The 17,156-nt window shown below is 33.3% G+C and overlaps 1 protein-coding gene across 2 annotated transcripts in view; it reads right to left on the minus strand.

The window, feature by feature from the left end:
* Positions 1-17,156, minus strand: part of LOC143230847 (GTPase-activating Rap/Ran-GAP domain-like protein 3) — a 390,350-nt gene that overhangs the window by 25,113 nt on the left and 348,081 nt on the right. For both annotated transcript variants that reach the window (XM_076465094.1, XM_076465093.1), the window contains 5 exons: positions 15,980-16,043; positions 13,085-13,135; positions 11,890-11,988; positions 4,235-4,348; positions 2,375-2,538 (listed from right to left, as the gene is read on the minus strand). In XM_076465094.1, the coding sequence (XP_076321209.1) occupies positions 2,375-2,538; positions 4,235-4,348; positions 11,890-11,988; positions 13,085-13,135; positions 15,980-16,043 (492 nt within the window). The remainder of the gene's footprint in view (positions 1-2,374; positions 2,539-4,234; positions 4,349-11,889; positions 11,989-13,084; positions 13,136-15,979; positions 16,044-17,156) is intronic.

The following is a 17,156-nucleotide window of genomic DNA, read 5'->3' on the forward strand; positions in this document are numbered from 1 at the left end:
TTATATTTCTTAAATATATATTTATAGGAGAGAGGTACTTAAGACTATGTTCATCATGTACGCAGCATCTGTCGAGATCACACAATAAATAATTTCTATGCCAATTTTTATTAATATAATTTAGTGCATTATGCAAGAGTCTATCGGATATTGTCTCTATGTTTGCATACTTGTGTATGAATGTGGATGAAATACTACGTGATACTTTATAACCTGAGGTTAAGATTGAATTTTGTATTTTTTGTAGTTTGTGTCATTATTTTTGTGTGATATTTATTCAGGCTGGATATGCGTATTCTATAATGGGTCTTACGTATGTTTTGTAGATTTTTATTACATTATCAGGTCATGTGCCTTGATTTTTACCCGATAGGATTCTTACATAATTTGCTCTTTTCTAGATTCTAGTCAGGATATTGTTAGTATGCTGTATCCACGTTAATTTGGTATCGTAAGTTAATACTAAAAATTTAGCCAAGGTAGCAGTCTGTAAAAGTGATCAGTTCATGTATAACTTTGGTGGATCTTTTTTTAATTTATTTAATCTGGTGAATCAAGTGTATCACTTTTGTGATTTGTTTGTTTGTTTTGAATTTCGCGCAAAGCTACACGAGGGCTACCTGCGCTAGCCGTCACTAATCTTGCAGTGTAAGATAAGAAGGAAGGCAATCAGTCATAAATACCCACCGCCAACTCTTTGACTACTCTTTTACCAATGAATAGTGGAACTGACCGTCACATTATAACGCCCACACGACTGAAAGGGCGAACATGTTTGGTGTGACAGAGATTCGAACCAGCGACCCTCCGATTACGAGTCGAGTGCCTTAACAACCTGGCCATGGCGGGCCCTTTTGTGATTAATTATTATTTTTGATCTATGTTATCACATTGATTATTAAATATAAAACTGTTTCTGTAATCATAAGTTACTTATACAAAATATGAGAGTTAGTAATCGCTAACTTAGAAGTTATGATGTGATACGACTATAGCATAACATTAAAGATTTATCACATTTGTCACAGCCAATTTTCATCCGTATCTGATAACAGACATTTCAGGTCCCTATTGGCGCTCATCCTTTTTATCACTTAATAATTTGACTGCAAAAAAAAAAGTTGATTTTATTTTAGGAAAGTTGAATTAACTTATTATAGAACCGAGACTGTAGTTAGAGTTATCTTCGCCAAAAAGCTAGCTTTCGTAAAATATAATTTTATAAAAAAAAACTTTTGTTAATACGTGAAAATTGTCTGAGCGAGTGCCACGCTGAGCTTTAACTTTGAAACGATATTAGAATATATTTTCTAAGAACAAACTCGCATAAAACACAAAGAAGGAATTTAATCAATTGTAAAAGCGTATGAGTTTAGTGTGTGATTACAGAATACAGAGTTCATCTATTCTAACAGTTTTGGATCTTTGAACAACACAAAGACGTTAAACACTACAGGGCAGTGTGAGCTAAGTAATGTGTTTGTGTAGAAAACACACACCGGATGATAATTTTAATATTTATGAACAATTAATAAAAATTCGATTTTGTAAACGTTTCTCAATTAAAAAAAAACATTTATTTTTTCGTATTACAATCTAACATTAAATTAGAACAGATAGATGACAAAGAATAAATATATCTCTACAAACGAAGGATTTGTTTGTTTTGATTTTTCGCGCAAAGCTACACGAGGGCTATTTGCACTAGCCGTTCCCTAATTTAGCAGTGTGAGACTAGAGGGAAGGCACCTAGTCATCATCACCCACCGCCAACTCTTGGGCCACTCTTTTACCAACGAATTGACCGTGACTTATAACGCCCCCACGGCTGAAAGGGCAAGCATGTTTGGTATGACGGGGATTTGAACCTGCGACTCTCGGATTACGAGTAGAGTGCCTTAACCACCTGGCCATGCCGAGCCACAAACGAAGAAAGTATTGGTTTGAATTTGTTACTATTTCTTCCAAGGTTTACCTCTCTTTTAAACGATTTTTAGATCCATGTTTTCGATATTTCATACTGTCGATTCCGCCTAAAAAATATTTGTGTAAAATTTCTACTCACAGTTTCAATTTTAAATTCTTATTTCAAATATCACGAGGAACGTGGCTTGTGGGCATTTTTTGATAAAGTATATTTTTTCTTCAAATAAAATCACTCATTCTTTTGAAGATTACGTGAGTGCAATCTAGCCTCCAGCAACGCAAGATTAGGTTTTCGTTAATATATTTGAGGTGAGACTATTAGAAATAGTATATTAAACTATTATAATGATAGAGACTGTTGAGATACCTAAAGATAAATATTTTAAATTTTAATTTTTTTTACGTTTTGAAAACTGCTTCGAACAGTCGAGAAAATATATTGACTTACCCGAATAAACTGGAACCCATCCACAGTGTCAGTATCTGAAGATGTACACCACGCTGTCCACGCTGCGGAGTGGCGCCACTGTAGCACAAGTAACCTTCGACCAACGGCTACAACCATACGCAGGTGGCTGTCACCAGGGCGACTAATCGCATACAAGTGACATCCTATGAAATTAATAAAAACACACACACAAATAACTAACAGAAGAAATCATGTTCATAAATACAACTAATTAATATTATTTAAAAATTGTACTCCTTTTCTGGTTACTGAGAAATGCTATATGAAAAATGAAAAAGATTACAAGCTATGAAAGAAAGCACCTTATATGTGACACATGGATAAGCAGTCAGGTCAGAAAGTTGTCCCTACTTTCAATCCATTGATCAGAGAGAAGGTAGCTAGTTAAAAGTACTAGCCGTCACGAAGGATATGTCCAGCTTTGAACCGAATAAAGGAAATTAAACAACATGAGACGTTTTAAGGGCATTGCGGCGCAAGTCTTGGGCCTTCAATTTTGGTAAACATTTTGCTAAACAGTTTAAACACAGTCTTTAGTGCTTATTGGCTGAAGTTTCTGTCAAGTTTGAAATGCCATTAATAATTAGTGAAATTTGTTATAAATTTTCATAAAATGTAAACACCTCATTCCACCAGGATAGGTCGTGACAAAATAACCGGATCTGTATAATTTCAAACTGATTATTGATTATTTCCTAATGAATTATATAGGCATATTCATAATACATATTCAACTGGTGACCAACAGAACCTTTTAGTAACCCTTTCCTCTATTAAATTATTTGTCCGGGCATTTGTTTGTGTCATTTAAGGGCAGAGTTACGTTTGGCTATATACTGTGTCCACCGTAGGGAGTTGAACCCCAAAATTTAGTGTTGTAAGTAATTAAACTTACCGCTGTCCCACAGGAGGGCTTGCTGGGACGTTCAGAAGGCGTTTATTTAAACTAAAGATAAATTGTACGCTACATTTTTTCATTTATAAATTGTCTGGATGTTCAGAGGGCGTTTATTTAATCTAGACGTAAGTTGTACACCATATCTTTTCATTCATATATGTCAAATAAACTCAAAACTTACTCAATCACTTTTTCCGAAAGCCTATGGTAATTCAAGTGAAAACAGCGAGTTTAGGTATAAATTGCTTTCTGGAATGTAGCTTGAAATTAACAAACGCTAATTAGTTCCTAATTATTAATGTGGATTTAAAAGTTACGGAGTTTATTGCCACCTGATCAGTTTGTTTGTCAGTTTTTTTTTAATTTCGCGTAAAGCAACAAGAGAAATTTCTGCGCTAGCCGTCCCTAATTTAGCAGTGTAAGACTAGAGGAAACACAGCTAGTAATCACCACACACCGCCAACTCTTGGACTACTCTTTTACCAACGAAAAGAGGGACTAATCATAACAACACAACGCATCAACAACTGAAAGGGCGAGATTCGAACCTACAACCCTAAGATTACAAACCAAACGACCTGGTCATGGCGGAGCCCCAGTATGGTGAAAATATAACAGACACGATATGTAATATCTTTGTAGTATTATTCAGTGAAGCTTAAAACACCCATAACCTACTGATAAATTGTATATATAATTCGGTTGAAAGTGTAACCATTGAATCAACACAAAGAAATTTTGTCTTTGTTTTATCCAAAGTATTATAAATCTTCTTCACGTTTGAAATATCTCTGTTTTAATTATTTTGTAACCAGAAAATTTAATTGACAAAGAAAATCTACTGGCAAGTAAAAAATACGATTTATTGCAAACTTTATTACTTGTAGAAAAGTTAGAGAATCAGTACAGAAGTTAGCATTTTTTATTATTTTATAAAATACCTTTCGTTTTCTCGAGTCTGTGATCTCGAATATCCGCTTTTCCTCTAACTCCATTTTCTTTTGGTTCAATCTCAAAATCCGACAGCCTGAAAACATGGATTCTACCGTCTCTTCCTTTATGATAAAAATTAGATATAAAAGGCGTTTCATACAAAAAGTAAAGACGTAAGAGAGTAAAAGGGAAACTTTGATATTAGTAATACTTCAAAAAAAATTATAGTTTTGCAACCAAAATCGCAAAAGGGAAAAATAAACTACTGTATTATTTTTTCCTTTCACATTCATGGCCTATTACGTATAATGTGTGTATATTCTTCAGGCACAGAAATGGGAAATGATTTGTTTTATCTTAAACACTACGCAGGTGTCGGCTGGAAACGTACCATATAACAGTTATTAATTTTAAATAAGATATTTGAGCCCGCTCTGGATATTAGAGTTATATATCAGACTTTATGAAAGTCGTTGTATAAGTTTTCCTAAGTCTGTACTAAGGGGAAGCTCCGGTTACCTCAGTATTTGTCTACTACTTTTGTTTAGCCTAAGACCTCAAGGATGTCAAATGTTCAGTTCCCAGTTTTACTTTTCATTGGCAGAAATAACGCTGTAGCGACAAAACGTATATATCAATTTATCGTCAAACGACACTTGTGATTATAAACTCATTGTAAAAGTGTTTACTTTCCCTGGTAGTCAGTCTCCATTCATTCTATAATATAAAACTTAGACAACTGTTACTTAAAAAGAACCGTGTGATGTGACTTATTCCTGTTATTACAGTGAACTTTACTAAATATTGTAAACAACAGAAATATAACAAGAATTATACAATAACTTGTGTGAAAGATAATCTAATATTGTAATCCATTCGTATTGTGTTATTTGTAAATATCAAAGGTTATTGTAATATGGATGATTCTGATATTTCATTCGTATTGTGTTATTTGTAAATATCAAAGGTTATTGTAATATGGATGATTCTGATATTTCATTCGTATTGTGTTATTTGCAAATATCAAAGGTTATTGTAATATGGATGATTCTGATATTTCTTTAAGTGCCTAAATGATTACACATTCAAGCTTATATAAATGACTTTATGTGCTGTATTTAAACCACAAATATCGATTAAAAAGAGAAAAGAATATCCTATATAAAGAAGTAAAAATAATTTTCTATTCAATCATCCGATATTGTGAATATACATTTCTCTAATGATATGTAAAGTGTAAGAATATTTAAGTTTGTTTACATACAAAACCCATTATCAGAGCTAATGTATACTGAACATACTACTTGTTTTAGTTGAAAAGTTTATTATGTAATGATAGACAGTAAACCTATGCATGTGTGATAATTTACAAGCGTTTACTTATACCAGTATAGGAGTGGTATATGAAGGTCAACACGACAGACAGATTGGTTTCACATGTTTTGTATAGTTTTTAAAATAAAGAAACTGATTACTTGCCTCTTATGTTTCATTTATAATAATCTGTTTGAACAAGTATATACTACAGGTATTATTACACTAGTTGTATGTCAGTATTTTATAAACTAAGGAATTTCCTTAAATAGTATATTAGTATTACTTGGCGTATTGTTCACAGATGTTTCAGTATGCTTGTTAAATATGTGATTTTTACATACATATATAAACACTTTTACATCGAGTTATGATGAAACATTATTTATTATATCATATAGATGTTTGTTACAAACTAATATTTATGATGCGTACTTTAACTAAGACTGAGCTTGACATATATTTATAAACTAAGAAATTTTCGTAGACAGTATCCTAGTATATTTTAAAGTTTTGTTAAGAAATGTTTCAATATATGTAATACTTAAGTTCCAGATTTTACTTACGTGTATTAAAGATAGTATATACGATGAGAAGTGACTATCATAGAAGATAATCACAGAACTACGATTTGTAATAGATGATTTTATACACTTAATAAAATGTAAGTTAAAGATAATTCACGTTACGGTAACAGTTTCAAAATCCACGTGTGGAAGTATAACAGTTTTCAAATAGTCGAAATTGAATTATAACTAAAGTTTTTTAAACTATTATGTTTGTCAACTTTAATTTGTGAACGAATTTATCAACACTACCTGAAAACAATTAACTCTGTTATTACATAAGTACATTATGTATAATTAAATCTCCTGTATTTTATATGTTTATGTAACCTAAGTGAATATTATAAGTTAGAATTGAACCGATCCTTTATTATGAAAATTGTTCTAAGCTGACTGACATAGCCTGACCCATTCACTGTGTACTGGCCACAGTATTCTATAACTGTACGTTAACCGAACACCCTGTTTGGATCGTAAACATGATGAAATATCATATCAAATATTATCAAATATGAAATAAAAGATATATATATTGTTCTTGTTTCTTATCCTAAGAAACCTGAAAGATACGAAAATAGAATTTTTGGTTTGTTTGTACGTCTTATAGAAATGAGCATAATATTTGTTTTCTCAATTAGGATATAGGTCAAACACAATATCAGTTATTGAAGTTATATCATTTATCAAGGTATTTAGATGCAATATTTCCAACCAATACTACAAACTTGACTATTGAGTAACAGCTGACTAATGAACAAGGGTCAAAGCATTGGTCATCATTTGGTGTCTTTTCTTAAAAAGTACCTTTGTTCTCGATATATGTATGTATGTGTGAAATAATAAACAAAAATGGATAGAGTGTGTTATTTGTGGAGAATAATTTTTAAACGTTCAAGCACCTGATTAAAAACCCTGAATAAACCATTTTGGTGAGTGTCCTATGTATTTTCTTCGCCCCCGCTAGTACAGAGGTAAGTCTCCGGATTTACAACGCTAAAATAAGGGTTCGATTCCCCTCGGTGGGCTCAGCAGATAGCCCGTTGTGGCTTTGCTATAAGAAAAATGAGTAAAAAATAGACTTGTTTTCTTTATGGAAACGTATTTTATTTACGTAATCCTATGACTGAATATTTAAATATTCCATAGTTACTACTTCACTGGGCTTTTGGCATTATCCAAAATAGGCATAACGTATGTCAGATGAGTTTTTTTTTTTAAATTTTGCACAAAGCTACACGAGGACTATCTGTGCTAGCAGTCCCTAATCTAGCAGCGTAGGACTAGAGGGAAGGCAGCTAGTCATCACCACCAACTGTTAGGCTACTTTTTTACCAACGTATGGTGGGACTGACCGTGACAGTATGACGCCTCCACGGCTGAAAAGGCGAGCATGTTTGGTATTACGAAAATACGAACCCGCGACCCTCAGATAACGAGTCGAGCGCCCTAACCATCTGGCCATGCCGGATATGCCAGATGAGAATTCAAACAGAAGATAATGAAGATGAAGGCTATTTTTTCTTCTTAAGAAAAAACATTTTGTTTAAATGTATGAATATTTAAAAGTCGTTCTACCAGAATTTGTTTAAGTAGCAGATCTAAAAAAATTAACAACTGGCGATTTTGTTTGTCTTCCATTTTTATGTTGTTAAGAAATCTTCGTTGTTCAAAAGACGGTAAACCTATACTATTATATTGATTAAACCTAATTTTTCTATTGAAATTGCTTTAATTGCTTATATTTAAACATTTTTGTGATGTCTATTAAAATATTATGTTTGTAATTATTTTTTTTACAAGTGCTTTATATATATATATATTTACTCGATAAAATAAAAATATAAAAGACGACGCCATTCCAGGACGGGCTTATTTTTTTAAAACTTAAGCACAAAGCTACACAAGGGGCTATCTGTGTTCTGCTCACCAAGAGAAGGATTTATAGTTACGAAAATAAAATACATGTATTGTTTAACTATCAACTTACAGTATAAAAAAATAAAAGTCTGTTCGCTTTGGAATATTTGTCTGAAGAATATAACACCTATAGTAATGACATTTGGAGTTTTTTAACACTTAATATAACATATAAACCACATAAATGTGTGAGTGAGGAATGTTTTATGAATTTTTCGACTAGTATAAATTTTACGTTTTTCAACCGGGTTGTGTGAGCACGAGTTGTGTTGTTTATTCAAATAACTTATTAATGACCATTTCAGCCGCTATCATAACACAAAACACCAGGAAAACTCGCACTAAATTTACTCTGTACACGGCTTACGTCACCATGATGAAAACTGTACTTTCTGCTGCGTGTGATATATATATGATATATTGATTCTCCAGATTACAGCTTATGTGTCGGCAACAACAACGTTTGAGACGAAGCTGAAACAGTTTGTGTGAGATCATTCCTCGCTAGGATACACAGTGTTTCTTATGTTAAAATGAGTATAGAAGCACTCGCAGAGATTATAAACTTTTTAAACTCGGTACAAAAATCTACATTTAGAGTATAGACGGTGCAACTAGCAAGGATTGTATTAAAAATAGCATCCGGGCAGACCTTGACCTGGCCAATATGTTGAAAGGCGAGACATACTGAAAACAACGCCCAGCTGGACACAGACCAGATAAATACAATTGAGGACAATATATTTTGAAAACAAAATTGAATTCTCAATAGCCACGGCACTTGAATTTATTTCATGCAAGATTAGAGTCAATTAATCTTTGAGACCCTTTTATTCTCATTTTTGATTAGATATATTTTTGTACACTATCAATACCAAGCGTGTGGCACAATAAAATCTAATTCGATATTATTACTTATCAGGATCTCTATTAGCCTTCGATTCCTCTTGGTGGACTCAGCAGATAGTCCGATGTGGCTTTGCTATAAAGAAAACACACACACACTCTACTAGCCTAACCTCTCATTGAAATTAGTCAAGGAAGGATTGGAATAAATTAATCTACGAGATCTTGGGCGTGGTCAACTCCTCGAAAAGGGTTTGACCTTCTGAGCTTAAAACTGTAGTTAAATTTCAAATTAACTACGAGCTATAAGTTTATACTTGATAATAAACAAACAAACAAAAAAACAAAAACTGTAAACCGTTCTATGAGCCGCGGCTGAAAATGTCCGACCAGATCTAGACCAGATCAAGATTCTAAAAGACGAGATATAACACTACATACACCGCCCGGCCACCCAGAATGAGTCAACACACTAAAAAACAACGTGCCCAAAGATTCACACAAAATCAACACGTTAAAAGAAAAGATAACACTAAAAATAACGTATCCCAAGACCAACACAAAATCAACACGTTAAAAGAAAAGATAACACTAAAAACAACGTATCCCAAGACCAACACAAAATCAACATACTAAAAGAAAAGATAACACTAAAAACAACATATCCCAAGACCAACACAAAATCAACATACTAAAAGACAAGATAACACTAAGAACAACGTATCCCAAGACCAACACAAAATCAACATACTAAAAGACAGGATAACACTAAAAACAACGTATTCCAAGACTCACACAAAATCAACATACTAAAAGACAAGATAACACTAAAAACAACGTATTCCAAGACCGACACAAAATCAACATACTAAAAGACAGGATAACACTAAAAACAACGTATCCCAAGACCGACACAAAATCAACATACTAAAAGACAAGATCACACTAAAAACAACGTATTCCAAGACCGACACAAAATAAACATAATAAAAGAGAGGATAACACTAAAAACAACGTATCCCAAGACTCACACAAAATCAACATACTAAAAGACAGGATAACACTAAAAACAACGTATCCCAAGACTCACACAAAATCAACATACTAAAAGATAGGATAACACTAAAAACAACGTATCCCAAGACTCACACAAAATCAACATACTAAAAGACAGGATAACACTAAAAACAACGTATCCCAAGACTCACACAAAATCAACATACTAAAAGACAGGATAACACTAAAACAACGTATCCCAAGACTCACACAAAATCAACATACTAAAAGACAGGATAACACTAAAAACAACGTATCCCAAGACTCACACAAAATCAACATACTAAAAGATAGGATAACACTAAAAACAACGTATCCCAAGACTCACACAAAATCAACATACTAAAAGACAGGATAACACTAAAAACAACGTATCCCAAGACTCACACAAAATCAACATACTAAAAGATAGGATAACACTAAGAACAACGTATCCCAAGACTCACACAAAATCAACATACTAAAAGACAGGATAACACAAAAAACAACGTATCCCAAGACTCACACAAAATCAACATACTAAAAGACAGGATAACACTAAAAACAACGTATCCCAAGACTCACACAAAATCAACATACTAAAAGATAGGATAACACTAAAAACAACGTATCCCAAGACTCACACAAAATCAACATAGTAAAAGACAGGATAACAGTAAAAACAACGTATCCCAAAACTCACACAAAATCAACATACTAAAAGAGAGGATAACACTAAAAACAACGTATCCCAAGACCGACACAAAATCAACATACTAAAAAAGAGAGGATAACACTAAAAAACAACGTATCCCAAGACTCACACAAAATCAACATACTAAACACTAAAAACAAGAGGATAACACATACTAAAAGATGGGATAACAAAAACAACGTATCCCAAGACTCACACAAAATCAACATACTAAAAACACTAAAATCCCAAGACTCACACAAAATCAACATACTAAAAGAGGATAACACTAAAACAACGTATCCCAAGACTCACACAAAATCAACATACTAAAAAAAGTATCCCAAGACTCACACAAAATCAACAACTAAAAGATAGGATAATACTAAAAACAACGTATCCCAAGACTCACACAAAATCAACATACTAAAAGATGGGATAACACTAAAAACAACGTATCCCAGAGGATAACACTAAAAACAACGTATCCCAAGACTCACACAAAATCAACATACTAAAAGAGAGGATAACACTAAAAACAACGTATCCCAAGACTCACACAAAATCAACATACTAAAAGATAGGATAACACTAAAAACAACGTATCCCAAGACTCACACAAAATCAACATACTAAAAGATAGGATAACACTAAAAACAACGTATCCCAAGACTCACACAAAATCAACATACTAAAAGAGAGGATAACACTAAAAACAACGTATCCCAAGACTCACACAAAATCAACATACTAAAAGAGATGAGCAAAGGTTTGAAACTGAACAGTGTAAAGAAACCAGAAAGAGTGTAAGAGGCTTAGAATCAACATTTAACAACTGGTTACACTCTAGTTCCTCGGTTTCGTAATATTATTTTCAACCACGTTTTTCATAATCTGTATTATTTTATAATATGTTATGTTAGTGTCAATCATTAAAATAGAATATTTTTAAAACGTGACGCTCCCGTAAGAATTCAAATGAACCTTCAGGGTGTAGTATAACTCATTAAGAAAGTAAAATTACAGACTTAGTTTGCGTAGTAGTTTAGTTATTACATCAGATAACAAAAGTTTTGTTGGGTATTATACAAGTTAAGTACTTTGGACTACAGGTTAGACAGAACACTTGGAAGACGCAGAACTTATGTATCAACCCTGATGAAACCACAAAGTATGAAGTTTCTCCGTTGTTTAAAGGTCATTTTTCTTTGATCATTTTCATCACTGTGTGTAAATCCATTCAGTGACCACGAATATCCTGAAAGACAACCACAAAATGGAAGACACTTACCTTTGTCGACACGAAACAAAAGTATCCCATGAGCTTCTACTACGTTCAGCTGTTTCACTTGCACGGTTTTGTCAAAGATTGGCCGATGAGCTGCTCCCTCTAATGAATAATATAAGGAAAAGTAAGCGAAGAAGAAATATTAAAATAGTTGAGATTATTATATACGATTACACTTGAAAACGTAATAAGACTGACAGACTTACAGCGCTTTGCTCTACACAGGGAATGCAGTTTTTTACTTTCTAGCCCTTAATGTGCACATAAGCAAAAGAATAACAAAATCCAAAAAAACTTATTTCTTAAATACTAAACATGAAGTTTTTTGTTTTTTTTTTTAATTTCGCGCAAAGCTACTCGAGGTCTATCTGCGCTAGCCGTCCCTACTTTAGCAGTGTAAGACTAGAGGGAAGGCAGCTAGTCATCACCACCCACCAACGAATAGTGGGATTGACCGTCACATTATAACGCCCCCACGGCTGAAAAGGCAAGTTCGTTTGGTGCGACCGGGATTAAATATGAAGTAAACAAAATCTATGAAATAGTTTACATGATATATGATACTAAAATTGTTCCAAAGCTGGAGAATTTCTTTAAATTTTGATTTTTTTAAACATGATTAAATTAATAATATTAATGTGAGAATAGCGAGAAGAAATTCAAACATGCTGAAATTAGACTTGAGTCTACACACATGCACACACACACACACACACATATATATATACATTTTTATTAGAGTCTTTTTCTTTACACATTTTCCCGCTAACTATTTGAAACGATAGACTACAGTGAAGGCTGTTGGTCAACTGAATCCACCAGCTACTCTTCCCTGGCCGTACAGAGTAATTTCACTGTTACATTTATAGCGCATTCACAGTTCTAAAACAATAGAGCAAGTTTCTACGGTAACGATTTGGATTACAGTCTGGCCAAGCTATTCACCAGACTATGCTTGGTCCTTTATTAAAGAAAGACTGTTTGAAAAGTAAGAGTTTCTTTATTATTCCAAAATTCACAGACTAGTTTGTGAAAAACAAACAAACAACAAAAACAAATAGTTACATATGAAGTTAAACGAATATAATATTGCCTATCCAGAGAAGAATTCAACGTTAGATCATTAACCCTAGTTTAAGTGTAACAAACTCACTAGTAGAAGTGTGATAAACTACACCAGTTTAGTATGCATCCTTACCTTCCAAAAGGAACACACCGACTTCAGTAGCTAATATTAATCGATTTTCTCCTGCAACGAGAGAGACAGATCGATGTTATTTCTTCACCATTTACTGCTATTTGGAATCAAAATTGAGGTTTTATTCTTATAATAAAGACAGTTAAACAGTAAAGTACGGTGTTAGTTAAAAGAATTAACTTTTCCTCCAAATTTTATTTACTTAAGGGATCAACAAAATAAGTTTTAGTTTGCAATTATGCCTTAAGTAATTTACATGAGTTACATTAAATGGCTCTTTGATATCTGCTCAATGACGACTGTCAAGCAACCGACGAGCCACTAAATGAATTACTGTGAAGACTTCTACTCGTAATTTGATACAAATCTAAAGGATACACAATGTTTGGACGTGCTCAGAATATTACTCATTGTCATTGTATTTAATTCACACCTTCTATCAACGATAATCAATATTTCACGACAAAACATGTAATAATCCTAAACAATTAATTTCTCGTTTGTCCAACTTCCCGGATGGAATCTTGACAGCATTTAAATACTAAGTTGCGTGTTGCTAGAATGCGACTTTTTAAGATTCGCGTGCTGATTGTTGTTTTTTGAATTTCGCGCAAAGCTGTGCGAGGACTATCTGCGCTGATCGTCCCTAATTCAGCAGTGTAAGACTAGAGGGAAGGCAAAAAGTCATTACCACCCACCGCCAACTCTTGGTCTACTCTTTTACCAACGAATAGTGGAATTGACCGTCACATTATAATGTCTCCATGGCTAAAAGGGCGAGCATGTTTGGTGTGAGGGGGATTCGAACCCACGACCCTTAGATTACGAGTGAAACGCCTTAACCACCTGGCTATGCCGGGCCTTTGCGCACTATGGTCATATCTTAAGGTATTTGTTAAGTGTTATACCCTATGATATCTATTATTTTTTATGTCTCATACGTTACACGAGCCACTTGCTGAGTACTGTATTTTCACTGGTGGGATAGCAGCAAATCTACAGACTTACAACACTAAAATCTGGGATTCGATTCCCCGCGGCAGACATAGCAGATAGTCCATCGCGGCTTTTCTCTAAAACAAACAAAGTATATTGTACGTCCATGGATTAAGTAAGGTTTATGAATAAATGAACTGTGTCATACACGTAGGAAGAACAAATAACGATATAACTTCATCATTTCTTAGAATATGCTATTTTGAAATAAATCTATTTCTGATGCGATTTGGAAATCGAAGCAGAAGTTGCGTACGTTGTAAGTAGCGAGTTTAAGTTAAATGAAATTTATCGTTATAACCGGATCCAGTTACATACAGTCCATCATTTGTTTGTTCTTAAGCTCTTGTTGTCAGAACTTTCACAAAAAGCTACACATGAATTACCTGCCTTTAGCCATCCCACTGCTGTCGTGATAGACTATAGAGAAAGCTGTTAGTTGACAGTATCAACTGCTAACGCTTGGCCTTCTCAGCTCTCATAATTGGATTTGATCACCTCTCGTATATTGCACAAACAGTCTCAATGTTCCGAAGATATTCTTGAGGCAACAGAACGCTAACCATTAAGTCACGTTTAGCTTAGAAGAATACTAAAGCGTAGTTGTTTTAGTTTTGATAAAAATTACAGTTCGTTAAATTAATCCACTTCACACCTGAACATTTATTCTTCAAAAGAATTGAAAATATATAAATAGCACCTTGACCACTTTTATACCTGTCGTATCTCAATCGCTTTAATGAGTCCTGGTATTGTGCAAAAGGCTTCGTCGGCACTGGATTTAGGTGATATATTTTAGTTTGCATATAATTACTTTTACTAACAAGTTCTTATAATTACACAAACTTCTTCAAAGGCAGCACTTCAGAAGGCTTGGTCCTTTATTATTACGCAAGTTATTTTAAATCATTAAGGCAATCGATAAAGAATTTAATTAAACTCAGATTAAATGTTAGTTTCTTCGAACTTCATTCATCAAAAGCTAGACGAGAGCTATCTACTGTAGTCGTCCCTAATTGAGCAGTAATAGACTAGAGAGAAGGCAGCTAGTCATTACCACCCATCACCAACTCTTGGGATGCTCTTTTATCAACAAATAGTGGGATTGATCGTAACATTCTAACGTTCCGAACATGTCTGGTGGGACGGGAGTTCGAACTCAAGACACCTAGGTTGCGAGTCGAGCACCCTAACCACCTGGCCATGCCTGGCCGTTTCCTAAATGTGAAATAAACTACAAATTAGAAAATTCAGTAATAGGTTTACGTGCATGAGTCAACTTTAAAGATAAAGAAAAAAAAAAAAGCTTTGTTTAACTTACCCTTTAGAATTTCCGGACATATATCATGATGACATTTGTACAAAAACAGAGAAATTTCAGGAACTGGCGGTTGTATTACTTACCCCAAGAATCTCCGCATATATTGGGTTGAGGAATAATTCGTGAGCGTTTTTTCATGTTAAAAAAATACATTCATAAACGAAACGCTTTCGCAAAATATTTCATGTCATTTGGTAGATAAGTTTTTGCTCTAATAGATGGTGTGTTTGATTTTCATATGTCTTTAATTTTTGCTTTCATTTTCAGCTCATTAAATGGAATGTCAAGTGGACAAAATCGAGCATTTTCGACACCATCTGCTTTTCGCATTTAATTTCTTGCAATTTCGTTTAAAACAATGCATACTATATACCTAGGTATTACATGAAATAAAGTATCATAATAAATGTTTTGGGTGTAATGTGTTCATGCATTGAAGTATTGTATAGTCTTGCATGTAATGCTTGAATGAAATTATTTAAAAACGCTCACGAATTATTCCTCAACCTAATACTATCACGAGGAAATCTGGATAGAAACACAGAAAGTTCCAGGAAATGGAGGTTTGTATTACTTACCCCAAGAATCTCCGCATATAATACCGTAAGGAAAATCTGGATAAAAACACTGAGGCTCCCAGGGCTGTAACAGTGAACAAATGAATGACAAGCAGTGAATAACATAGACTGTAAGTTATTCATATTGTACTGAAAATGTTTCAAAAACTAGTAAAAGCATTATCTATAAGGTTTTGGGTCCGTTTTAATTCACCATAGTGTAACCTAAATTAATTTAGGTATACAAACAATCGGTATATAAAAATACTAATCCTCAGTGGTATATCAATTTCAGAGAAACATTTCGCAGGTCCTACAAGACATACATTATATAGAGTAGGTTAATAGTAAAATGGTTTCAAGAGACGACTTAATGATACCTCTAACACTAGTAAACTGTTAGAAAATGATACTGTGTAACACAAAACTTACTTTATAAGATACTTTTGAGATATTTCTTATTCTATTACACTGTTAGAATACGGTTCTATGTAATAATATCATATTGATTTTCGAGACGATTTAGCAAATGCTATACTAGTAGACTATTAGAATAAGATACTCTGTCGTATCAAAATAATTTCCATTACAGAATTTTATAAATTTCCTAATATTAGTACACTATTACGATTGGGGCACTATGTCATATCTAAATAGTCTTACAAGACGATATTGTGATACTAATGTCTATTATAGAAGGACAATGTGCAATAACGAATCGATTTTATGAGACAATTTTCTGAATTTTATAACACTAGCACATTGTCAGAGTAGGGTACTATGTCACATCTCATCAATTTTATAATATTAGCACATTGTCAGAGTAGGGTACTACGTCACATCTCATCAATTTTATAATATTAGCACATTGTCAAAGTAGGGTACTATGTCACATCTCATGAATTTTATAATAGCATATTGTTAATATGAAAAAAGTTCAATTAAATTTATTATAGTGTAATTATATCATACAGTAACATATATACGTGCATAATTACAATGCAAGGCTAGATTGATAGAGCTAAGTACTGTTCGAAATCTGCATTTCGTTTGGATATTTTTTGTAATAATAGCATTTTATAATGTACTTTCGCAGGGCTCCCGAAAGTGTTCTGTTAAAAAGTAATAAAACCAAATTAAGAGTAATATGTATTTTCATTTCTTGTTTTTGAAGATCATATGTTATGCTGTGTTGTAG

Source organism: Tachypleus tridentatus, chromosome 10 (assembly GCF_004210375.1).
Source record: "Tachypleus tridentatus isolate NWPU-2018 chromosome 10, ASM421037v1, whole genome shotgun sequence".
NCBI lineage: Eukaryota > Metazoa > Arthropoda > Merostomata > Xiphosura > Limulidae > Tachypleus > Tachypleus tridentatus.